Genomic DNA, 27384 nt, shown 5'->3' with positions numbered 1-27384 from the left:
TACTAAACACACATATACTAGGCATTGATGAATAAAATCAACAAGACAGGTTCTCTACCCTTGGAAAGGTTACAATATAGTGGGAGAGGGAGTCATAGAAACAAATTATAATAGAGTACAATAAATGCTAATAAAGAAACAAAGTTTATGAGGGCAGATAGCTTACTCTGAGACAGAAGCTTGAGTTTTTTGGTGTAACTTTTTATTAGTTCCACTCAGCATCTCTAAACATTCTCAGACTTACATTATAGGCAGACATCTAGATCTGTTGGGAGCTGTTAAAATTGGATGACTTGGGCCCGGTGTGGTGGCTCACGCCTGTAATCCCAGCACTTTGGGAGACCGAGGCAGGTGGATCATGAGGTCAAGAGATCAAGACCATCCTGGCCAACATGGTGAAACCCCATCTCTAAAAATACAAAAATTAGCTGGGCGTGGTGGCACGTGCTTGTAATCCCAGCTACTCAGGAAGCTGAAGCAGGAGAATTGCTTGAACCTGGGAGGCGAAGGTTGCAGTGAGCCAAGATCGTACCACTGCACGCTAGCCTGGTGACAGTGGGAGACTCTGTCTCAAAAAAAAAAAAAAGGATGGCCTGGACAAGCTTTAGTACCCAATCTGACTCCTTTCTGGATTGTTTCCCTCAACTTGTGTTTTATATTTCAACAGAGCACACACAATTCAGTTTGAAAACCAGTGGTTTCTCTTTCCTTCGCTATAGGTGTAAACAATATCCAGCTGGTGGCTACAGTTCTGCCTCTGGTTTTGCTGCCATGCATCCTGGGCGAACTACTGGTAAAGGGCCCTCCACTCACACTCAGATTGACCAGCAACCTCCACGGCTTCTCATTGTGCACATTGCTCTACCGTCCTGGGGTGACATCTGCGCCAACCTCTGTGAGGCTCTGCAGAACTTCTTCTCTCTAGCCTGCAGCTTGATGGGCCCTAGCCGCATGTCCCTGTTCAGTTTATACATGGTACAAGATCAGCATGAGTGCATCCTCCCTTTTGTGGTATGTATATCTATATTTATTCATTTTATCCTGAAAAGAAATACAGTGGTAAGGTTTCTGGAATAGAGATCACAGTTATTAATACTTACAACAATAACCCCACTACTTCTCCACACACTGTAGCCCCCGAGTGACACCATGAGAGCCAGAGGACATCCTGCATATATAGGGGTATGCACTGTTGAAGAGAAACCCCAAAATTATTAATCTGGGAGTATAAATAGGCTACAAGCTGCCCCTTTCCACTCCAGAGAGAGGGAGAGAAACCTTGGCATTGACAGATGTTTGAAATGTAAACAACTGACTCCTTTTATGCCCTTTGAAATGTAAACACACAAGGAGGGAAGCCTCTAAATCTCTTCTGAGGTCTCTGGCTATTCAATCATCTTTTAAATTACAAGACTTGCCCTTTAACCCAGGTACCAGTTTTCTTTGCTCAGAAAGCCCTAACTATGCAAAAACATGAAAATATTTTTTCTACGTTCCACATAGACTCAGGTGAAACTGTCCCCTAGGGTTATGGAAGGCAATCACTGGGCCAGGGGCAGTGTTTTTACAAAGCTCCTTCATACATAAACAATTATCTATGCTCCTCTTCAAAATTTCAATCTTCCCTTTCTCCCTTGTATAAAATTCAGAATCATAGTGATGAGAAAGACTTCCAGAGGTTCTATGCATCTCCTTCCTTGAGGTAGCCTTGCTGCTAATATATGTTATCAAACGGATATAAGTCTTATTTAAGATTTCCAAAAGAGGAAATTTCATAAATCCATTGCTGAATTATGAAAGTAATATATGACTGGAATCTATTTATTTTTTGATTAATGCCTTAGTTTCCCTCATTGGAAGTGGAATGATAACATCTCTGTTGATACTATAAAGAATGAAAATAATATATATTACTTTATGCTTCCTGAGTTAGAACATACCCTGGTTGCTTTGACACAACCTTAGGCTTACAACAACTCACGGTTTATTTCTTGACAAAAGTCACACAGGGAAAGTTTTGAGTATAAATGCTCCAAGTGCTAAGTGTGGGGATTTTGTCTGTGCATTGTTACTTAGGCTGGGTTGGGGATGGGAAAAGGATAAAATTATTTAAGAAATTCAACTGATCCTTTCTACGGTTTGAGCATAATTTGGTACCTCTATTCATTATTTGTTGCTGTGTAACAAATTATCCCAAAATGTAGTGGTCTAAATTAATAAACATTATCTCATAGTAACTATGAGTTAGGAATTCATAAGTGGCTTAGGTAGATCAGGCTTGGGGTCCCTCATGAGGTTGTAACCAAGATGTCAGTCATCTGAAAGCTTGATTGAGACTGGAGGATCCAGTTGTAAGATGGCATATTCACTTAGCTGTTGGCAGAAATTCTTATTTCCTGACTACTCGGATCTCTTCAAAGGACTGCGTGAATGTCCTTAATTTGTGGCAGTGGGCTTCTCCCAGAACAACTGATCCAAAAGAGAGGGAGACCAATGAAGAAGCCAAAATATCTTTTATGTCTTAGTCTCAAAAGTAACATGTTGTCACTTCCTGTACATTCTGTTCGTTGGAAGCAAGTCACTGTTCCACCCTATATAGAATAACTGCAAGCAGATTTACCCTCCTGCCTAAAACAATAAAAAAAAACTGGATAAAACCTATGAAAAACACTTTTCAAAACAGTGGACATCACGCAGCAAAGAACAAAGCCCCCAGGAGACAGGAAGTAAATGAGGTGGGACTTAGAATTGTCCCAGCTTGCAGATCACCTGAGGTCAGGAGTTCAAGACCAGTCTGGCCAACATGGTAAAACTCCGCCTCTACAAAAATACAAAAATTAGCCAGACATGATGGCGGCTGCCTGTAATCCCAGCTACTTGGGAGACTGAGGCGGGAGAATTGCTTGAACCTGGGAGGCGGAGGTTGTAGTGAGCCGAGATTGTGCCACTGCACTCCAGCCTGGACAACAGAGCAAGACTCCATCTCAAAAAAAAGAAAAGAATTGTCCCAGCTTACTGCCTTGAGAAAGTTTCCAAACCACAATGCAGAGAGGGAGAACCTAGGGGTGGGCGCCAGTGGTTTCCTCGAGTCAAGGAGATGGATCTGGGACTTAAGGGAGACCAAGTTATTAATAGCTAGAGGAGAAAGAGCTATATAGAGGAAAGGAGAGAGCTACATACAGAACGCTATAAAGACCTGAAGAGGGTCCCCCTTGAGTATTCAGCAGAGTACTGATCAGTACATGCGCATGAGGAAACTACCCAAGGCCAAAGAAGGAGCCACCCTAAAAGACTAGAGACAATGGTGCCTGATACTCACAACTAGAATAGTACCTGTTCTTATCAGCCAAGCTGGAAATCCTCATAATTCATGATACATTGGGTAGAGGACTCAAAAAGATCTTGCCTTAGTAGTAGGGCATAAAATAGCCCAAGACTTAGTACTGCTCAAGACTACCTAACATAAACACAAGATCCTAAGTGTCACACTGTTTCCAGGTAACTTAACTATCCCAGAACAAAGCTCAATAATATTTATAGAAATACAAAACTATCTAGCACCCATTAAGGTAAAATTCATACTGTCTGGCATTCAATAAAAACTTAAATAGGCATGCAAAGAAGCAGGATTTTATGACTTATGAAGAAATTATTAAAGCTGACACAGAAGTAACATAAATGTTAGAATTAGCAGATGAGGACATTAAGACAATTGTTATAATTGGGTTCCATGTGTTCAAAAAGCTAAGTGGAGATATAGAAGATATTTTAAAAGTTCCAAATCAAACTTTTAGAGAGGGAAACTACAATTTCTGGCATGGAAAGTACACTAGATGGAATTATTGACAGATTAGACATTACGAAAAAAAAGATCAGTGAACATGAAGACATAGGAATAGAAACTATCCAAAATGAAACACAGAAAACAATCATTTTTTTAAATGAATAGAGCATAATTGAGCTCTGGGACAACTTCAAGCCATCTAATATATGTGTAATTAAAGTCTGCAAAGGAGAGGAACAGGGGACAGAAAAAAAACATTTAAAAAATGGCCAGAATGTTTCTAATTTTGATAAGAAACTCCAAAGCCACAAATTTAAGCCATCATTGAATGCCATGCATAAGAAACATGAAGAAAACTACATTATGACACATCATATAAAAACTATGGTTAAAGATGAAATCTTGAGGCTGAGCATGGTGACTCACACCTATAATCTTAGCACTTTGGGAGGCTGAGGCAAGAGGATCACTTGAGCCCAGGAGTTTGAGATATATGTAGAGGAAATACCTAAGACAATTATATTATAAACAAAGGAGGGGAAAGTGATATAAAGGGAGCTAAGGTTTCTACACTTCATTTGAACTGGTAAAATGTTGACACCAGTTGACTCTTGTTAAGTTTCTGTGTACAATATGATAATTAGGGCCACCACTAAAAAACCTATACAAAGAAATACACTCAGAAACACCATAGGTAAATCAAAATAGAGTATTTTTAAAATATTCCAATAGCCCATTGGAAGGTATATAAAAGAAAACAAAGAAACTAAAAACAGAGGGAACAAGCAGGAAACAACAAATAAATTGGCAGGCTAACATATCAATAGTTACATTAAATGTGAGTGGCCTAAAAACATCAATTAAAAGAGCTTGGCAGAGTTAATTTTTTAAATGACCCAACTATATCCTGTCTAAAAGAAACTAACTTCAAACACAATAAATGTAGGCTAAAAGTAAAAGAATGGAAAGGGATATATCACGCAAACATTAACCAAAACAAAGCAGGAGTGGCTTTATTAATATATCAGATGAAACAGATTTCAGATCGAAGAATACCAGGTACAGAGAGGGACATTAGACAGTGATGAAAAGGTCAATCCACCAAGAAGATACAGAAATCCTAAATGTGTATGCACTAAACAGCAGAAACTATAAAATATGTGGAGCAAAAACTGATTGATCTAAAAGAAGAAATAGATAAATCCACAATTATAGTTAGATTCAGTGTCCCTCTTTCAACAATTGTAGAACATCAATAAGGATACAGAAAAACATCAGCCAACAGGATGTAATTGACATTTATATAATACTCCACCCAACAACAAGCAGAATGCACATTCTTTTCAAGCACCTATGGAACATTTGCCAAACTAGACCATACCATGGGCCATGAAGGAAAGAAACTTAAATTTTAAAAATTGAAATCATACATAGTATGTTCTCTGACACAATGAATCAAGATAAAAATCTATAACAGAAACATAACAGAAAAATTCCCCCAAACACTTGGAAACTAAACAACACACTTCTAAATAATCCATTGGTCAAAAAGCAATATGTCAAGGGAAATTTTAAAAGACAACAACATTGAACTAAAGGTAAATGAAAATACAAATATCAAAATTTGTGGGATGCAGCTAAAGCAGTGCTGAGAAGGAAATTTATGGCACTAAAATGCTTACGTTAGAAAAGAAAAAAGTCAAATCAGTAATATAAACTCCCACCTCAAGAAACTAGAAAAGGAAAAGCAAAATGAACTCAAAACAAGCAAAAGGAAGGAAATAATAAAGAGCAAAAATAAGTGAAATTGAAAACATAAAATAGAGAATATTAATGAAAAGTAGTTGATTCTTTGAAAAGATCAATAAAATTAACAAACCTCTGGCAAGAATGACAAGGAAAATAGAAAAAGAAAATATAAATTACCAATATCAGGAATGAAACAGGGGAGTGTCTTATAGGCCCTTGTTATTCCAAAGAATAATAGGAGAATACTACAAATACCTTTACATACGTAAATCTAACAACTTAGATGAAATGGACCAGTTCCTTGAAAAGCACAAACTATCACAGTTGCCCAATATGAAACAGATAGCTTGAATGGCCCTGTAACCATTAAAGAAATTGAATTCATGATTTTTAAATTTCTGAAAAAGAAATCTTCAGACCCAGATGGTTTTATTGAAGAATTCTACTAAACATTTAAAGAAAAATAACATCAATTCTACATAATCTCTTCCAGAAAATATAAAAGAAGAAAATACTTCCCAACTCATTTTATGAGGCTATTTTTATCCCAAAAATAGACTAAGACAGTACAAAAAAAGAAAACTGAAGACCAGTATCCCTCATGAACATAGATCACATAAAACTTAACAAAATATTAAAAAATAGAATTCAGCAATTAAAAGGAATTATACACCATAACCAAGTAGAACTTATTTCAGGGATGCAAAATTGGTTCAATATTTGAAAATCAGCCAAAGTAGTACACCATATTAAAAAGCTAAAGAAGAAAACCACGTGATTATATCAGTTGAAGTAGAATAAGCATTTGACAAAGTTCAACATCCACTCATGATAAAAGCTACAGCTAATGCCATATTTAATAGTGAAAGACTGAATGCTTTCCTGCTAAGATTGAGACAAGACAAAGATGTCTGCTCTTAGTACTCCTCCGCAGAGTACTAGAAGTCCTAGGCAGCACAATGAGGTAAGAAAAGGAAATAAAAGGCATGCAGCTTGGACAGGAAGAAATAAAATTGTCCCTATTTGTAGATGATGTGATGGTCTATTTAGAAAATCCAGAGAATTTTATACTACCCTTTGAGGAGGAGTGTGTCAAAGAATTTGTAAACATATTTAAAACCACCATGGTTCCCTTCTGGTGATATACCAACACCTTAAGTCACGTGGTAAGAGCCTGGATTTCTGAGAGGGAGCTCAATCCTCAGGTACTTCCCATTGGTAGTTTTGCCCTTAGGAAATTGCCTCTATAGTAACCACCAACCCTCTTATTACAAATATACAAGACATTTGTTGGTCATTTTCAGACACTCAATTCAGAGAAATCACTCTATTTGCTAATATGTTAATAACATTAAGCAGATATTACAGAGTGTTTACTGCATACATGGCATCATGCTAAATGTTTTTTCCATGACTTTCACTTTTATCCTAATATATGTTTGCTTATTGATGTATGTATTCGATGTAGTTTTTAAAATCTATTGTTATCTTTTAGCTTATAACTTTCAAAAGTATTTTAGATTTTATTTTCCTTTTTAATTAAGTATTTATATAAGGAGCTGTTAAGTCAGTCAAATTGCTAGGAAGAAACAGATAGATGGCACATTCAAACCAAATAATTTTCAAAGAAATATAGAAGGGAATATTTACATAGGTGTGGGCAGAGTTTAGATGGTGCAATAGGCATACCACCTCTAGGACTGAAGAGGAGGGAACTGTCTGAAGAGGGCTGCCCGACAGGATCTTTGGCCTTTGTTAAAGAAAAAGTTATTCACGACACTTGTTAAATTATGGTAAGAAAGACCTTATTGAGGACGAGCACGATAGGTATGTTGTTATGATCCTAAATAAAGGGACCATAGCATTGATCCCTTGGAAATCCATCAGTGGGTATAAGGACCATGACAATGGAATGTTGCAATGGGAAAGAGAGACTGGGCTCAATTCTGAATATGGCACAAGCAAGTGGGAATATATAGCCAAGGAGCATATGGGGATCAGTGGATAGTTAACTAAGAGGAAACATCAGGGGTAATGGGAATTCTGGCTAAACTGACTTACAGGATTCTTGCTGAAAACAGGCCAGGGTGTTCAGACATCAGCTGGGGGATAGTGCAGGATGAGGAACCCAATCAGACACTGAGAATGATCAGACATTACGAGTAGGGGATTCTCGCCAAACTGACTTAGCAGGGTTCTTTGCTAAAACTAAATTTTATAAGGAAGTGCACAGATGGGCCTAAGAAAAGGTTTAAAAGCCTGACTAAAGTTTGGTCAAGCAGAGAATCACGTTGCCTTCAGAAGAAGGACGCAGCCATCCTGTGGCAATCTGGTGAGGAGGAAGCCAGGAGATGAAATACCCTGACCTCACTTTCCTCCCACATGCGGATCTCCTGCTGGTGCCTCCCATTGGCCAAAGCCAGCTGGAAGCAAGAGTGTGAATGACCTCATTGAATCAGTCCCTAGGGATCACCTTCCTAGGGCACAAAATAGGGTAGAGAAAAGTAGAGAATGATCTGGAAGGGCAAATGGAAGATATCCAGTATAAAAGGTTTCTTAGGAAATGAGCCCATGTCCCAAACAAGGGTAAAATGATTTTTTTTACTCCTCAAGTGGCTATGTTATATCCCTCTGGCACTCCTCGGTACATTTGGACCTAGTTGAATCCCTTAATCTTTTAATCACTCCACTAGAAAAGGCAGCTAGCTTTACACTAGAAACCACTGACTTATCAGAAGCTCAACTAAGCTGGGAAAGAGCTGAGCTGTCATAGTAGCTGATTAACGAAATCAAGCCACAAATGAAAGGGTAAGCCTTTATTTACAGTAATAATATAAGCAAGAATCTAAACTGGAGAAAGTGCCTACTCCCCCTTTTCCATTTCCTCCATGAAACTGTGCACTGGTTGAGGATAAGTGCAGACATGGGGATAGTTTCACTGTTGAAGGAGTCCTGAACAAAGCCTCTGGCAATTTTATGCACCCTGGGGTTGATGGGAGGGCAAGGAGGGAAGGCTAGGAGTGGAAAAGTACAGAGTACTGACTCAGAGTAGGGAAAAGTGTCTTTAAGGCATCCTTCTCCCTTCCCCCACAAGGAGGTCTTGACAGAGGGCCTAAGGAGGACTTGGCCCAAGGCCTCAGATGAAGAGAGCTAGAAATGAAAGTACCAGAGCTAGGAATACAAATATTCCAAGAACATGACCAGCCAGGGGTTCTGAATCCTTGACTGCAACTCCCATCAGAGAATGCAGTGCATTGGCTGTGTACCAAGTCTGGTGTGGCAAAGGCAGCTTTTCCCCCATGAGGCCTGCCAAGTAAATTATTTGTAATTGCCTATGGTCAGGCTTGAAAAAAATCGCACATAGGTTTTTAACCAGGATCAGATTCCTCACTGGTTTCTCAGGAAAAGTTGAAAGCCAAAATTTCTTTCCAACTGAACAGTAAGTTCAACCCTAGTTAAAAGCTCAAGAAAATTGCTGAAACAGTGCTATTACCTTATGTATAGAACAATCCAGTCTTTACTTATGGAAAAACATGACCTTAAATCCATTGTCACTGACCTGTATAAATATCTGACATTTTCTATCTGCAGAAGCAGCTTAAAATATAAATGGAGAAAGATAGCATGTGGGAAATCTTACTCAGAATGAATACCTCAATATATCCTCTCATATTTAATTTTTGAGTATAATCAAATAATTCTGAATGTTTTATAAGGAGTCATGACGGGAGATTCATAATTAATATTAAAATTCCTTTTATATCCATTGCACCCTTAATATAAATAATTCCAACCAGAATGATTCATTTCCCCTCAAAACAGGGTTTCAGAAGAATGCCCTTATTGTGAAGATCTTCCCAATTCTTTTACCTTTTCATAATAAAAACTTATTTAAATCATATATTATCTACAATGAGGTATTAGGACTCAGAGTATTGTAATTTAGCTATAATACTTATTTTCTCATTCTTAATAGCTGGCATTCAAATGGAATCACTTCAAGGTTACAAATAATAGAGATATAACATATTAAACAGCATAAAGGTAAACCCCAAGAAAGATAATATAATAAACTATAATTTAGTGCTGCAGTAAAGGGAGAGTAAGAGTAATAAAAGGAAATACACTAATTTTGTTGTTTCCATAGTGGTGAATTAATAGATACTGCTAAAGATTAACTTAAGGGAATTACACAGAGTTATAAAGATAGTCACTAAAGCAGAAATATAGGCCTTCCTAATCATGACAAGACAAACATACAGAAAAAATGAAAATAAAATATACGGTAAAGTGATTTTCTAAAAGCTATAAAAATAAAGAGTATACCATAAAATAATATAACTAAAAACAAACATATCTGTCATATCAGATGATTTTTAGAACTTACAGACAGACTTGATCACAAAGCAAATCTGCCATTTTCAAGAGGCACAGCTACAACAAAATGATTCAGAAAGGTTGAAAATAAAAGGGTGGGCAAACGTATACTAGGCAAAGGCAAACCAAACAAAGAGAATTATGATCAATTGTAGACAAGGTTGAATTTGAAGCAAAATGTATTAAATGAAACTAAGAATGGCACTTTAATGCTAGGGCAAAAAAGAGTAGAGTACAGAGTGATCAAGAAGGCACACTGAGAAATACCATTTGACCCAGCAATCCCATTACTAGGTATATACCAAAAGGAATATAAATCATTCCATTATAAAGATACACGCATTCGTGTGTTTATTGCAGCACTGTTCATGATAGCAAAAACTTGGAACCAACCCATGTGCCCATCAGAGATAGACTGGATTTTAAAAAATGTGGTACATATACACCATGGAATACTATGCAGCCATAAAAAGGAATGAGGTCACGTCATTTGCTGGGACATGGAGGAAGCTGGAAGCTGTCATGCTAAGCAAACTAACACAGGAACAGAAAACCAAAGACCGCATGTTCTCACTCATAAGTGGGAGCTGAACAATGAGAACACATGGACACAGGGAGGGGAACAACACACACTGGGGCCTGTTGAGGGGGCAGGAGGAGGGAGAACATCAGGACTAATAGCTAATGCATGTGGGGCTTAATACCTAGGTGATGGGTTGATAGGTACAGCAAACCACTATGGCACACATTTACCTATGTAACAAACCTGCACATTCTGCACACGTATCCCAGAACCTAAAATAAAATAAAATTTTTTAAAGGTGTATTGAAGATATTTAGCATACAAGGCTTGTTGGAAGGGAAGGCTATTAAAAATATATCAGTTTTGAATACCTATATACCAGCCTGGTGAGGTGGCTCATGCCTATAATTCCAGCACTTTGGGAGACCAAGGAAGGAGGATCACATAAGCCCAGGAGTTCAAGACCAGCCTGGGCGACATAGTGAGACCTCAGCTCTACAAAAAAGTTTTTTAAAAGACATGGTGGTGCATACTTGTAGTCTCAGTTACTCAGGAGGATAAGGCAGGAGGATCACCTGAGCCCCAGAGGTTGCAGTTGCAGTAAGTCATGATTATGCCACTGCACTCCAGCCTAGGCAACAGAGCGAGGACTTGTCTTAAAAAAAAAAAAAGTTTGTGAATCTCTTATCCAAAATACTTGAGACCAGAAGTGTTTCAGACTTTGGATTTTTTTGAATTTTGGAATATTTGCATGTACATAATGACTTAGGGATGGGACCCAAGTCTAAACATGAAATTCATTGGTTTCATGTATACCTTATATACACCATCTGAAAGTAGTTTTATACTTTTTTTTTTTTTTTTTGAGACAGAGTCTTGCTCTGTCGCCCAGGCTAGAATGCAGTGGTGCGTTCTCGGCTCACTGCAACCTCCGCCTCCCGGGTTCAAGCGACTCTCCTGCCTCAGTCTCCCAAGTTGCTGGGATTACAGGTGCCCACCACCACACCCAGCTAATTTTTGTATTTTCTAGTACAGACAGGGTTTCACCATCTTGGTCAGGCTGGTCTCAAACTCCTGACCTCATGGATCCACCCGCCTCGGCCTCCCAAAGTGCTGGGATTACAGGCGTGAGCACCATTCCCAGCCTATACAATATTTTTTTTTTTTTTTTTTTTTTTTTGAGACAGAGTCTCGCTGTGTCACCCAGGCTGGAGTGCAGTGGCCGGATCTCAGCTCACTACAAGCTCTGCCTCCCAGGTTTACGCCATTCTCCTGCCTCAGCCTCCCAAATAGCTGGGACTACAGGCGCCCGCCACCTCGCCCGGCTAGTTTTTTGTATTTTTAGTAGAGACGGGGTTTCACCGTGTTAGCCAGGCTGGTCTCGATCTCCTGACCTCGTGATCCGCCCGTCTCGGCCTCCCAAAGTGCTGGGATTACAGGCTTGAGCCACCGTGCCCGGCCTACAATATTTTTAAAATAATTTTGTGCACGAAACAGAGTTTTGACTGTAACCCATCACATGAGGTCAGATGTGGAATTTTCCACTTGTGGCCTCATGTTGGCCCTCAAAAATTTTGGATTTGGAACATTTCAAATTCAGACTTTTAGATTAGGGATGTTCAACCTGTATTGGCAATATAATCCAGTGCCACATTAAAAGAATTATATACCAAAAATTCAAATATGATTTAATATTAGGAAATCTATTAATATAATTTACTATGTTAACATATCTAAGGAGAAGAAACATGATCATGTTCATCTCTCTAACTTCTGAAAAAGCATTTGATAAACTTCAACATCCAATTTTGTTTTGTAAAAACTCTAATAAAACAGAAACAGATAGCTATTCTTTAGCATAATTTTTCAATTCAAGAGTTAGTATTGTTCTTAATGGAAAAACACTAAAGACATTCCCATGCAAGATAAAGAAGTTCAGTATCATCACCATTATTTAGAAGTATTCTGGGCCATGAAGCAGTAGGATAGTACTGATGACACTGCAGATGTTTCACTATTTGATACAGAAGAGGAGACAACTGATAGACCAAAAAAATCCAAAAATCAGATATTCAGTGGTATCATTTTTCCACTTATTCTTTCAAGTCAGTCTACCTTCATTCATCATCTGTCTTCTCTATGAGTTACTCAGCAGCAGCTTTATTGCCTGTATGATGACAATTATCTTGTTGTTGTCATGTGACTTTTGGACAGCAAAGAATGTCACAGGTAGACTAACGGTCTATGTTGGCGGTGTCACATAGATGAAGATGGAAAGAGCCACTGGGTGTTTGAATCTAGAAAGGCATCCTCTCAAGAGAATAAAACTGTGTCAGAAGCTGAATCAAGAATCTTTTGATTGGGACTTATAGCCTGTGCAGTGCTTTGGGTGATATTTGCCTTTAGTGCCCTGTTCTCCTTCAGGGTAAACTGGTTAGCAGTGGTTATTATGGGTATAGTGCTACCAGATGCCAACCTATATGGTTACATCAGGTGTAAGGTGAGCAGCAGAAAGAATTTAACCAACATGGCTACCTTGTATCTTGTAAAGCAGTTTTTAAGACAAAACACTGGAGATGATCAGAGAAGCTTCCTAAATAGAGAAAGCTTATGTGCTTTGTTACATTGGGGAACAACTGAACAGATTCTTGACTCTGAACTTTTTGGAGCTTAGTCCATATCTCGATGAGGATGGTTGGCTTTGTTTTTCCACTTAAAAACTATTTATAGAAAGGAAAAGTAGTTTTCGTTTTGTTTTTATTTCCTTTCCAGCAGTTGGGATTGGAAAGTATGTTGGCAGTAGAAACATTGTCAAGATTTGTTCTGTAGTGTATGTATGTGTTCCATAGGTATGCACGTGGTCATGTAATATCAATATATCCCAAATTAATGAAAGAGTTTATTTACATATATAATGGAGACCTTTGCATTTTGATCCATAGAACATAGGAGGTTGTTCTTAGTCTATCTCAAAGCTCTATGTGTTACTATTATTTCTGTAGATTATTTTCAGAAGTAAGTTTTGCTTCCAGGGTAAGAGTGAGTACTTTGACTTAAGTGTAAATGAGAAATAATTGTTAGATTGTAATATGTACTTCATGGAGAAATTTCTTAGACAAATACAAGCAAGTGAAAACCAAATTAGGGCTAGTGGTATTAACTAGTTTCTAAAATGTTATTTTTATTTGTAAGAATTCATTTACTTACAGCCCAGGTAATATGAATGGAATCATCATAGTTTATGTTTAAGGGATACCCAGAGATTCCTGCTGTTCTATTTATTTTACAGAAAAGATGGCCAGATTTTTCTTTAGAACTTCCTGAAAGCTCTTCAGTGGACCTTGAGCTAATAAAATCTATCTTTTACCACTAAAACAATAAAAATAAAAATAGAAGTATTCTAGAGATTTTCATTGATGTAATGATACAAGAAAAAGAAATTAGGGTATGAAATGAGAAAAGATGAGATTAAATTGTTATTTGCAGATTATTTGATTATGTATCCAGAAAACCCAAGAGAATCAACTAGGAAATTATTTGAAACAATGAAATAATCCACAGCAAAATCAGCACAGATATTTGTACTCTTTATATGTCTAAGAGCAACAAGTTAAAAGTTATAATGGAAGAAAATTTTTCATCACAATAACCAAAATGATCAAATACTTATGAATTAAATTAACAATAAATATGCAAGATTTGTATGACTTAAAATACTATTGTTATATTTACATTAAAAATAATGTTATACATCATAAATATATACAGTTTTCCTTTTGCCAATTAAAAAATTGTTTAATACTATTGAGAAACACACACAAAAAAAGACTTGAACAAATAAAAAATCATTAGTTCTTGGGAAGACTCAGATGTCAATTATCCCTAATGTACAAATGTAATGCAATTCCCAAAAATTATAAAATTTCCAACAGGAGAACTAGACATTCTGCTACTCAAGTTCAAATTTTAAAAGAAAGAATATCCAGGGACTATTCCTATCAGATATTAAACACAATGTGATACTGGAGATTGAAAAGACAGATTGTAATGGAATACAATTTAAAGTTCATTTAAAAAAAATACATGTAGGAACTTAATATAGCCATATGGGAAAAATAAAGCTAGATCCATACTCACAGCATATACCAGCATAGATTCCTGATGGAGCAAAGTATAAAAATAAACTAAACAAGTACTAGAACAGATTGTATTAGTCTGAGTATAATCAGGAAACAAACCATAGTGATTTAAACAAGGAAAGTTTGTGTAAAAAGTTTGAATACAGGCTGGGCATGTTGGTTCATGCATGTAATCCTAGCACTTTGGGAGGCCAAGGTGGGAGGATTGCTTGAGGCCAGGTGTTCACAACCAGCCTGAGCAACATAATGAGACCTCATCTCTACAAAAAATTTAAAAATAAAAGATTAGCCAGACATGGTGGCCTGCACCTGTAATCCTAGCTACTCAGGTGGCTGAGGCGAGGGGATCCCTTGAGCCCAGTGTCATGAGCTATGATTTCCTCATTACTGCATTCTAGCCTGGGTGACAGAGCAAGATCCTATCTCAAAAAAACAAAAACAAAAACAAAAACAAACTGAAATATAGCTTAACATATTAAACTATGATAATAGATTACCTATTAGATATAAGGGAATTTATATGGTACCCTAGGGCTAAGGGAGAGATCCTAAGGAAAGTCAAACTTGAAAAGAGGACTCCCTTCCCGAGGCTGGGGTTCACACCAAATTGCAGAATGTGTATTTGTAACCCACTGGATGGCAGAGAAGTTCACTGGTTTGTCAAGGCTAAAGTTGGTCTACAGTTACTGGGAAAGCAGGAAGCTACTCTCCAGTGATAGGTGAGCTACAGTGATGGCTGGGTATACAGTCATGCAGAGAGAGTGCAGGCAGGATGCCCAGAATGTGTATTCTCCATGTTGGAAGAGCAGTAGCATTGAGATGGCCACAGGAGACAAACTTCTCATGGGGAGGGACAAGTGAGCAAAGGGAATTAGGCATTAGTACAGGCAAGAGGTCTGAATCATATGGTGTCCGTGTTGAAAGGGCTGCAGAAAGGTGATTACTAGGCCAGGCAGGGCTATGAAGTCACTGAAAGACTATGAATTCTGAATGCATGGATGGGTCACCATTAAATAGCCCTGCACCCCACAGCTGACCCACAGTGTGCTGCATGTAACAACAGAAGAACCTCCTCATGTCCCTCCAGTGCCCTTTACTAAGAAAACTTAACATTGTGCTCACTGTAAAACAGAAATGCTTAAAGGAATTTATCACAGAGCATGTATTGAAGGATGAATTTGGAGTTGAGAAGCAGTAAATTAATAATTAATAAACAGACCATGGGGAGAAAATAATATAAGAATAGGAATGGCTTTTCTAAGCATAATATAAAACCAAAAAAATCTAAAAATAAAAGATTAATAATATATCAAAACAGAATGTATGCTTGGCAAAGAATATACATGCAAATTCTAAAGATAAATAACAATATGAGGAAAATATTTGCTTCTCATATCACATAGGGTTAATTTTCTACATATGTAGAAAACTCCTACAATTCAGTAAGAAAAAAACATTCAATAACTCAATAGAAAATGAGGATGGATGGGCCGGGCACGGTGGCTCACGCCTGTAATCCTAGCACTTTGGGAGGCCAAGGCGGGCAGATCACGAGGTCAGGAGATTGAGACCATCCTGGCTAACAAGGTGAAACCCTGTCTTTACTAAAAAATACAAAAAATGAGCCAGGCATGGTGGCGGGTGCCTGTAGTCCCAGCTACTCGGGAGGCTGAGGCAGGAGAATGGCATGAACCCAGGAGGTGGAGCTTGCAGTGAGCCGAGATCACACCACTGCACCTCCAGCCGGGGCAGCAGAGTAAGACTCCATCTCAAAAAAAAAAAAAAGAAAATGAGGATGGATATACACAGTCAGTTTTCAGAAAAGAAAATATAAATGACATTGAGACATGAAAATACATCAACCTCATTCATAGTAAGAGAAATTCAAATATGCAGAGATGTCACTTTCCACCTATATGATTGGCAAAAATTTTTTCTATGACACATTGTCACGAGAATTTGAAGAAATAAGCATGCTTATATGCCATTTGTCAGTGTATAAATTGACATAATTTCTATAGGGGCAATTTGGTGACAGTATCACAATTTACATATCTTTTAACGTAGCAAATTCACTTCCAGGACCTTATCCTACATATGTATTTGCACATGTGCAAAATAAGTACAAGATTATTTGTTTCAGCACTGTTTGCTGTAACAAAAGATTGGAAACAAATTGAATGTCTGTTAATAGGGGATTGGTTACATAAAATCACGGTTCATCCTTTAATGGAATACTCTATAATGATGTGAAATGATTGCTCAAATACAATAATCAACAAAAGCAAGATACAGAAAAGTATTGCCAACAATTCTATTTAGGGAAGAAAAATGATAAAATTACATATTCTTTTGAATTTCAAACCCTACGAATGTATGTATTCAAAATACATAAATAAATATTAAAAATACATTTATGGGCCGGGCGCGGTGGCTCAAGCCTGTAATCCCAGCACTTTGGGAGGCCGAGACGGGCGGATCACGAGGTCAAGAGATCGAGACCATCCTGGCTAACACAGTGAAACCCCGTCTCTACTAAAAATACAAAAACTTAGCCGGGCGAGGTGGCAGGCGCCTGTAGTCCCAGCTACTCGGGAGGCTGAGGCAGGAGAATGGCGTGAACCCGGGAGGCGGAGCTTGCAGTGAGCTGAGATCCGGCCACTGCACTCCAGCCTGGGTGACAGAGCGAGACTCCGTCTCAAAAAATAAATAAATAAATAAAAATACATTTATGCTGATAAAATGCCAATTTATATATAGGGAGTCTTTGTAAGATTTTATTTTTTACAAAGGGAATTCTGATTTTCTTTTTAAATATTTTTAATCCCCTCCCTAAACAGCATTCTGGTTTCTTGACCTGACCGCCAATGAAACATCAATCTAAGTTATCCTAACTGCCTAGGGCCATATTATCTATAGGATAACCCAAAAAAGTTCATGTATGAAAGCCCAGAAATAGAATTCTTGAAGATTTTGTCAAGCCAAGGCATTTACGTGATGTTCAACAAGTATTAGCCATACTCAAGTGCTCTAGGTCAATAATATATGTCTACTGATTCCTGGAGTTTACCCAATATTTTCAATTTTTTATCCCTTATTTCTCTAACTTGACTTTCTGATAACCAACTAGAATGTGCCACAGCTTTACAGCCTCTGAAATCCTCTTCACCTTTACTTTAATACTGACTTGTGCTGATCTAGCACTAGCCTATGCCTTTGTGACCAATCCTTCCAACAATGATATGAGTGTCAACCTATTTCAAGACAACCCTATAGATAGATGATAGACAGAGAAAATACTTAAATTTTAAATAAATGAGATAATACTATGCCTGCTGATTCCATTATCTAATTTTTTTTTTTTTAATTATAGGCCAGGTATGGTGGCTCACGCCTATAATCCCAACACTTCGGGAGGCAAGGTGGGAGTCTCAATTGAGCCCATGAGTTCGAGACCAGCCTAGGCAACATAGCAAGACCTTGTCTCTACTAAAAATTTAAAAATTAGCCAGGTGTGGTGGTTCATGCCTGTAGTCCCAGCTACTCCAGAGGCTAAGGAAGGATTATTGCTTGAGCCTGGAAGTTTGAGGCTGCAGTGAATCATTGTTCAACTCCCACCTATGAGTGAGAACATGAGGTATTTGGTTTTCTGTTCTTGCTATAGGTTGCTAAGAATGATGGTTTCCAGCTGCATCCATGTCCCTACAAAGGACACGAACTCATCCTTTTTTATGGCTGCATAGTATTCCATGGTGTGTATGTGCCACATTTTCTTAATCCAGTCTGTCACTGATGGACATTTAGGTTGATTCCAAGTCTTTGCTATTGTGAATAGTGCCACATTAAACATACATGTACATGTGTCTTTATAGCAGCATGACTTATAATCCTTTGGGTATATCCCCAGTAATGGGATGGCTGGGTCAAATGGTGTTTCTAGTTCTAGATCCTTGAGGAATCGCCACACTGTTTTCCACAATGGTTGAGCTAGTTTACAGTCCCACCAACAGTGTAAAAGTGTTCCTATTTCTCCACATCCTCTCCAGCACCTGTTGTTTCCTGATTTTTTAATGATTGCCTTTCTAACTGGTGTGAGATGGTATCTCATTGTGGTTTATTTTGATTTGCATTTCTCTGATGGCGAGTGATGATGAGCATTTTTTCATGTGTCTGTTGGCTGTATGAATGTCTTCTTTTGAGAAGTGTCTGTTCATATCCTTTGCCCACTTTTTGATGGGGTTGTTTGTTTTTTTCTTGTAAATTTGTTTGAGTTCTTTGTAGGTTCTGGATATTAGCCCTTTGTCAGATGAGTAGATTGCAAAAATTTTCTCCCATTCTATAGGTTGCCTGTTCACTCTGATGGTAGTTTCTTTTGCTGTGCAGAAGCTCTTTAGTTTAATTAGATCCCATTTTTCAATTTTGGCTTTTGTTGCCATTGCTTTTGGTGTTTTGGACATGAAGTCCTTGCCCATGCCTATGTCCTGAATGGTATTACCTAGGTTTTCTTCTAGGGTTTTTATGGTTTTAGGTCTAACATTTAAGTCTCTAATCCATCTTGAATTAATTTTCATATAAGGAGTAAAGAAAGGATCCAGTTTCAGCTTTCTACTTATGGCTAGCCCATTTCCCCAGCACCATTTATTAAATAGGGAATCCATTCCCCATTTCTTGTTTTTGTCAGTTTTGTCAAAGATCAGATGGCTGTAGATGTGTGGTATTATTTCTGAGGGCTCTGTTCTGTTCCATTGGTCTATATCTCTGTTTTGGTACCAGTACCATGCTGTTTTGGTTACTGTAGCCTCGTAGTATAGTTTGAAGTCAGGTAGCGTGATGCCTCCAGCTTTGTTCTTTTGGCTTAGGATTTTCTTGGCAATGCGGGCTCTTTTTTGGTTCCATATGAACTTTAAAGCAGTTTTTTCCAATTCTTTGAAGAAAGTCATTGGCAGCTTAATGGGGATGGCATTGAATCTATAAATTACCTTGGGCAGTATGGCCATTTTCAAGATACTGATTCTTCCTATCCATGAGCATGGTATGTTCTTCCATTTGTTTGTGTCCTCTTTTATTTCATTGAGCAGTGGTTTGTAGTTCTCCTTGAAGAGGTCCTTCACATCCCTTGTAAGTTGGATTCCTAGTTATTTTATTCTCTTTGTAGTAATTGTGAATGGGAATTCATTCATGATTTGGCTCTCTGTTTGTCTATTATTGGTGCATAGGAATGCTTGTGATTTTTGCACACTGATTTTGTATCCTGAGACTTTGCTGAAGTTGTTTATCAGCTTAAGGAGATTTTGGGCTGAGACAATGGGGTTTTCTAAATATACAATCATGTCCTCTGCAAACAGGGACATTTTGACTTCTTCTTTTCCTAACTGAACCCTTTATTTGTTTCTCTTGCCTGATTACCCTAGCCAGAACTTCCAACACTATGTCGAATAGGAGTGGTGAGAGAGGGCATCCCTGTCTTGTGCCAGTTTTCAAAGGGAATGCTTCCAGTTTTTGCCCATTCAGTATGATATTGGCTGTGGGTTTGTCATCAATAGCTCTTACTATTTTGAGATATGTTCCATCAATACCGAATTTATTGAGAGTTTTTAGCATGAAGGGCTGTTGAATTTTGTCAAAGGCCTTTTCTGCATCTATTGAGATAATCATGTGGTTTTTGTCTTTGGTTCTGTTTATATGCTGGAGTACGTTTATTAATTTGCGTTATGTTGAACCAGCCTTGCATCCCAGGGATGAAGCCCACTTGATCTTGGTGGATAAGCTTTTTGATGTGCTGCTGGATTCGGTTTGCCAGTATTTTATTGAGGATTTTTACATCGATGTTCATCAAGGATATTGGTCTAAAATTCTCTTTTTTTGTTATATCTCTGTCAGGCTTTGGTATCAGGATGATGTTGGCCTTGTAAAATGAGTTAGGGAGGATTCCGTCTTTTTCTATTGATTGGAATAGTTTCAGAAGGAATGGTACCAACTCCTCCTTGTACCTCTGGTAGAATTCGGCTGTGAATCCATCTGGTCCTGGACTTTGTTTGGTTGGTAGGCTATTATTGCCTCAATTTCGGAGCCTGCTATTGGTCTATTCAGGGATTCAACTTCTTCCTGGTTTAGTCTTGGGAGAGTGTAAGTGTCCAGGAAATTATCCATTTCTTCTAGGTTTTCTAGTTTATTTGCGTAGAGGTGTTTATAGTATTCTCTGATGGTAGTTTGTATTTCTGTGGGGTCGGTGGTGATATCCCCTTTATCATTTTTTATTGTGTCTGTTTGATTCTTCTCTCTTTTCTTCTTCATTAGTCTTGCTAGCGGTCTATCAATTTTGTTGATCTTTTCAAAAAACCAGCTCCTGGATTCATTGATTTTTTTGAAGGGTTTTTTGTGTCTCTATCTCCTTCAGTTCTGCTCTGATCTTAGTTATTTCTTGCCTTCTGCTAGCTTTTGAATGTGTTTGTTCTTGCTTCTCTAGTTCTTTTAATTGTGATGTTAGGGTGTCAATTTTAGATCTTTCCTGCTTTCTCTTGTGGGCATTTAGTGCTATAAATTTCCCTCTACACACTGCTTTAAATGTGTCCCAGAGATTCTGGTATGTTGTATCTTTGTTCTTATTGGTTTCAAAGAACATCTTTATTTCTGCCTTCATTTTGTTATGTACCCAGTAGTCATTCAGGAGAAGGTTGTTCAGTTTCCATGTAGTTGAGTGGTTTTGATTGAGTTTCTTAGTCCTGAGTTCTAGTTTGATTGCACTGTGGTCTGAGAGACAGTTTGTTATAATTTCTGTTCTTTTACATTTGCTGAGGAGTGCTTTACTTCCAACTATGTGGTCAATTTTGGAATAAGTGCGATGTGGTGCTGAGAAGAATGTATGTTCTGTTGATTTGGGGTGGAGAGTTCTGTAGATGTCTATTAGGTCCGCTTGGTACAGAGTTGAGTTCAATTCCTGGATATCCTTGTTAACTTTCTGTCTCGTTGATGTGTCTAATATTGACAGTGGGGTGTTAAAGTCTCCCATTATTATTGTATGGGAGGCTAAGTCTCTTTGTAAGTCTCTAAGGACTTGCTTTATGAATCTGGGTGCTCCTGTATTGGGTGCATATATATTTAGGATAGTTAGCTCTTCCTGATGAATTGATCCCTTTACCATTATGTAATGGCCTTCTTTGTTTCTTTTGATCTTTGATGGTTTAAAGTCTGTTTTATGAGAGACTAGGATTGCAATCCCTGCTTTTTTTTTGTTCTCCATTTGCTTGGTAGATCTTCCTCCATCCCTTTATTTTGAGCCTGTGTGTGTCTCTGCATGTGAGATGGGTCTCCTGAATACAGCAAACTGATGGGTATTGACTCTTTATCCAATTTGCCAGTCTGTGTCTTTTAATTGGACCGTTTAGTCCATTTACATTTAAAGTTAATATTGTTATGTGTGAACTTGATCCTGTCATTATGATATTAGCTGGTTATTTTGCTCACTAGTTGATGCAGTTTCTTCCTAGCATTGATGGACTTTACATTTTGACATGTTTTTGCAATGGCTGGTACCTGTTGTTCCTTTCCATGTTTAGTGCTTCCTTCAGGATCTCTTGTAGGACAGGCCTGGTGGTGACAAAATCTCTAAGCATTTGCTTGTTTGTAAAGAATTTTATTTCTCCTTCACTTATGAAACTTAGTTTGGCTGGATATGAAATTCTGGGTTGAAAATTCTTTTCTTTAAAAATGTTGAATATTGGCCCCCACTTTCTTCTGGCTTGGAGAGTTTCTGCTGAGAGATCTGCTGTTAGTCTGATGGGCTTCCCTTTGTGTGTAACCCGACCTTTCTCTCTGGCTGCCCTTAACATTTTTTCCTTCATTTCAGCTTTGATGAATCTGACAATTATGTGTCTTGGAGTTGCTCCTCTCGAGGAGTATCATTGTGGCGTTCTCTGTATTTCCTGAATTTGAATGTTGGCCTGCCTTACTAAGTTGGGGAAGTTCTCCTGGATGATATCCTACAGAGTGTTTTCCAACTTGGTTCCATTTTCCCCATCACTTTAAGGCACACCAGTCAGACGCAGATTTGGTCTTTTCGCATAATCCCATACTTCTTGGAGGCTTTGATCATTTCTTTTTACTCTTTTTTCTCCACGCTTTTCTTCTCACTTCATTTCATTCATTTGATCTTCAATCGCTGATACTCTTTCTTCCAGTAGATCGAGTCGGTTACTAAAGCTTGTGCATTTGTCACGTAGTTCTCGTGTTATGGTTTTCATCTTTATCAGTTCTTTTAAGGTCTTCTCTGCCTTGATTATTCTAGTTATCCATTCATCCATTCTTTTTTCAAGGTTTTTAGTTTCTTTGCGCTGGTTACGTAGTTCCTCCTTTAGCTCTAAGAAGTTTGATCGACTGAAGCCTTCTTCTCTCAGCTCGTCAAAGTCATTCTCTGTCCAGCTTTGTTCCGTTGCTGGTTATGAGCTGCGTTCCTTTGGAGGGGAGATGCACTCTGATTTTTTGCATTTCCAGCTTTTCTGCACTGCTTTTCCCCCATCTTTGTGGTTTTATCTGCCTTTGGGCTTTGATGATGGTGATGTACTGATGGGGTTTTGGTGTGGGTGTCCTTTCTGTTTGTTAGTTTTCCTTCTAACAGTCAGAACCCTCAGCTGTAGGTCTGTTGGAGTTTCCTTGAGGTCCACTCCAGACCCTGTTTGCCTGGGTATCAGCAGCGGAGGCTGCAGAAGATAGAATATTGCTGAACAGTGAGTGTTGCTGTCTGATTCTTGCTCTGGAAGCTTCGTCTCAGGGGTGTACCCTGCCATGTGAGGTGTGAGGTGTTTGTCTGCACCTAGTGGGGGATGTCTTCCAGTTAGGCTACTCAGGGGTCAGGGACCCACTTGAGCAGCCAGTCTGTCCGTTCTCAGATCTCAACCTCCGTGGCAGTCTTTCCGTTCTCAGATCTCAACCTCCGTGCTGGGAGATCCACTGCTCTCTTCAAAGCTATCAGACAGGGGCATTTACCTCTGCCGAGGTTTCTGCTGCTTTTTGTTTAGCTATGCCCTGTGCCCAGAGGAGGAGTCTACAGAGGCAGGCAGGCCTCCTTGAGCTGCGGTGGACTCCACCCAGTTCGAGCTTCCCAAAGGCTTCGTTTACCTACTTAAGCCTCAGCAATGGTGGGCGCCCCTCCCCCAGCCTTACTGCCGCCTAGCAGTTAGATCTCAGACTGCTGTGCTAGCAATGAGGGAGGCTTTGTGGGCGTGGGACCCTCCAGGCCAAGTGTGGGATATAATCTCCTGGTGTGCCATTTGCTAAGACCCTTGGTAAAGCGCAGTATTAGGGTGGGAGTTACCCGATTTTCCAGGTGTTGTGTGTCTCAGTTTCCTTTGGCAAGGAAAAGAGATTCCCTTCCCCCTTGCGCTTCCCAGGTGAGGTGATGCCTCGCCCTGCTTCAGCTCTCGCTGGTCGGGCTGCACCAGCTGACCAGCACCGATTGTCTGGCACTCCCCAGTGAGATGAACCCAGTACCTCAGTTGAAAATGCAGAAATCACCCGTCTTCTGTGTCACTCACGCTGGGAGCTGGAGGCTGAAGCTGTTCCTATTTGGCCATCTTGGGCATGCCCCCAATATTATCTTTTTTAATTATTATTTTGAGATGGAGTCCCACTCTGTGGCCCAGGCTGGAGTACAGTGGCATGATCTCAGCTCACTGCATCCTCCACCTCCCAGGTCTAAGTGATTCTCATGCCTCAGTCTCCCGAGTACCTGGGATTACAGTTGTGCACAACCACACCTGGCTAATTTTTGTATTTCTTTTTTTTTAGTAGAGGTGGGGTTTCACCATGTTGGCCAGGCTGGTCTCGAACTCCTGACCTCAAATGATCCACCCACCTCTGCCTCCCAAAGTGCCAGGATTACAGGCTTGAGCCACCGCCCCCAGCCAATATTATCTTTTTTTTTTTTTTTTTTTGAGACGGAGTCACGCTCTGTCTCCCAGGCTGGAGTGCAGTGGCGTGATCTCGGCTCACTGCAAGCTCCGCCTCCCAGGTTCAGGCCATTCTCCTGCCTCAGCCTCCGGAGTAGCTGGGACTACAGGCGCCTGCCACCATACCCGGCTAATTATTGTTGTTGTTGTTGTTGTTGTTATTTTTAGTAGAGACAGGGTTTCACCATGTTAGCCAGGATATAGTCTCGATCTCCTGACCTCATGATCCTCTTGCCTTGGCCTCCCAAAGTGCTGGGATTACAGGCATGAGCCACTGCACCCGGCCAATATTACCTTTTTTGCTACTCTTCAAAGCCTTGTGTGTATTTTACATGGACAACAAACCTTCAATTGGAGTAGCCACGTCTCAGATAATACCCACAGGTGGCTAGTGGCTGCCATATTGCACAGAGGCTCTGCTGGATCACTTGTTAATCTGTGCCTCTCACTTTGCCAGCTGGGAAAGTGCTGCTTTTCTGGTGCCTTTTTTTTTTTTTTTTTGACGGAGCCTTGCTCTGTCGCCAAGGCTGGAGGGCAGTGGTGCCATCTCTGCTCACTGCAACCTCCACCTCCCGGGTTCATGCCATTCTCCTGCCTCAGCCTCTGGAATAGCTGGGACTACAGGCGCCTACCACTATGCCTGGCTAATTTTTTTTTTTTTGTATTTTTAGTAGAGACGGGTTTTCACCATGTTAGCCAGGATGGTCTCGATCTCCTGACCTCGTGATCCGCCCACCTCGGCTTCCCAAAGTGCTAGGATTACAGGCGTGAGCCACTACGCCCGGCCTTTCTGGTGCATTTTTAGGGTATGTTTCTCTATTCTGGAGCTGGCTCCTAGAACCCTTAAGGCTGACTTTGAAGGAGAAGCTGTTTGGACAGCATGTTGCCACGGAAGTGATTCTCAAGGCACTGACTGGCTTCAGAAGCAACAGAAATCTCTAGAAACCACTAGTTCTTTCCTTACATGGCTGAGCTGGCATAGGCAAGAATTTTGTCAGCCAAATTGTGGCTGAACATCTTAACTCAAAAGGCCTGAAGAGTAACTGTCCACCTATTTGTACCAACTCTGTACTTCCCTCATGAGCAAAAGATAAAACTGTACCAGGCAGGAGAACCCAGTATTATCTCGTTCACAGGCCATTTGGACTGGTCTGGGCAAACTGCACTAACTCTGGCCTCTGCTTCTCTTTTCTTTGCATTGCAATAGCCCCAGGCTCCACTGATTTAAGGCACACTTGAACCCAAATTTCTCAATTCCCAGTTTACATGGTAGTCACATTCTACAATGAATGAATGCACTCAACATTCCCAGCAGAGGACTTGGTGTTAGGTGGACCACTCTTCAGCAGGTGGTTTGGGCATGGAGTCATTTAATGCTCTCCACCTATGATGCAGCCTCAGCCTTGCCTCTGCATGTTGCAATGTAGATTAGAGGAATTTTTTTCTCCTAAACTCCTTTTATTCTCTTTGTTCCTCTCATCTTTTGAGTCCTTGGCATTGCTTTCTTCAAAGAAAGCCTCAAAGAACTGAACATTGGCACTGTTTCTCCTTTTCAGATATTCTTTACACTTTTAATTTATATTACATTATCTAGGAGGGTTCATTCTCATTTAAATGAATGTCGTCCTTGTCAAGGTTAATATTCCCACTATTAGGTGGGGACTGAAATAAGAAACAGAAACTTAACAAAGAAGTAAAAGTGAGTATTTGCCACACAAACTGTAAGATAGAGAAGACTGCCAAAATCAGGAATAATTTTCTTATCTTTCACATTTTTCCATAAATCTCTAGAAATATAGTAAAATAAATAAGGATGTATCTGGGGGAGTTTCCTGGTCACAACCTTTTTACATTATGAGGTTGAGAGCTTGTCGCTTGGGTGTCTTTTTGTTTGTTCCAAGAATGTGTCAGAACAAATGCTTTTCATGAAATGTCACCTAGGTCAACTCCTTCGTTCATTCCATCAGTACAGGGCATTGGTCTTGGGCACTGTGCAAGTCTTAATCTATTTCCTTAGTCCTCAGTATGTCTGGTAATATTAACTTGAGATTTCAGTTCACAGTGAGATGAACACTATGGATTAGTTAACAGTGAATGATAAATATTTATGTATCTTGTGTTTCTTATACCTTTAAAAAGTCACATTTAACATGTCATTTGAGTTAGAAAAAAACTTCCTTGCATTTTAACATCTAGCTCTCTGCCAGTTTCAACTTTGTATAGATAAAGTTTTGAAAAAAACTGTTACCCACTGAATGGAAGTGAGAGTGCAGTTTCCTGGAGTTCTTCCCCAGGGAGCTCTGATCTTAAGTCTTTTAGAGCATGAAGAGCAGCATAGTGTCTCTGCTCCCTCAGAGCGTCCTTTGAGCCTCCCCATCCTATTTCATCTTTTATGGTTGGTCTAGAACCAATTTCAGAAGTGGATTCATGGTAATATGAGTGCATGTTCCAGCTGTTTTCATATTTGACAAGATGGATAAATTCCACCCCCAGGGTTATCAACATAATCAGTCTGTTTCTAGATCACTACAAAAAGGTTTTCACCAAAAAGCCATCTTCATCTTTCCCAGAAACATAGGCAGGGACCTCATAACTGAGATAGCTCTTGACTTTTGGTAGGTAGGAGGAAAGAGAGAAGACATTTAGCTGAAGGACCTGGAACCTGGGCTGTCTGATAGTCTTCAATAACAAGCACAGTGGTCTGTGGTACAATGGACTGATCAACAGAACCTTAATCAATTACTTTACATTTTTTCTGCCAGTGAAGTATAGACATGTGAAAATATGCATGAAGGCAGAGATGAGGACCCATGGTTCTGCTATAGATGAAGACATTGTCACAAGAGTGGCAGAGGAAATGACACTTTT

The 27384-nt window shown here is 39.3% G+C and overlaps 1 protein-coding gene and 2 pseudogenes across 4 annotated transcripts in view; all 3 read left to right on the top strand.

Moving 5' to 3' along the window:
- M1A (meiosis 1 associated protein) overlaps positions 1-27384 on the top strand; it is a 101775-nt gene that overhangs the window by 12397 nt on the left and 61994 nt on the right. For all 4 annotated transcript variants that reach the window (XM_011713703.3, XM_071076967.1, XM_071076966.1 and 1 more), the window contains one exon: positions 720-1011. In XM_011713703.3, coding sequence (XP_011712005.2) covers positions 772-1011 — 240 coding nt within the window. In that variant the 5' untranslated portion in view covers positions 720-771. The remainder of the gene's footprint in view (positions 1-719; positions 1012-27384) is intronic.
- On the top strand, positions 12406-13107 carry LOC105465411 (Golgi apparatus membrane protein TVP23 homolog B pseudogene; annotated as a pseudogene).
- Positions 15209-27094, top strand: LOC112423671 (torsin-1B-like; annotated as a pseudogene).

This window comes from Macaca nemestrina, chromosome 13 (assembly GCF_043159975.1).
Source record: "Macaca nemestrina isolate mMacNem1 chromosome 13, mMacNem.hap1, whole genome shotgun sequence".
NCBI lineage: Eukaryota > Metazoa > Chordata > Mammalia > Primates > Cercopithecidae > Macaca > Macaca nemestrina.
Note: the sequence above shows the minus strand (reverse complement) of the source record. Positions and strands in the feature narration are given on the sequence as shown.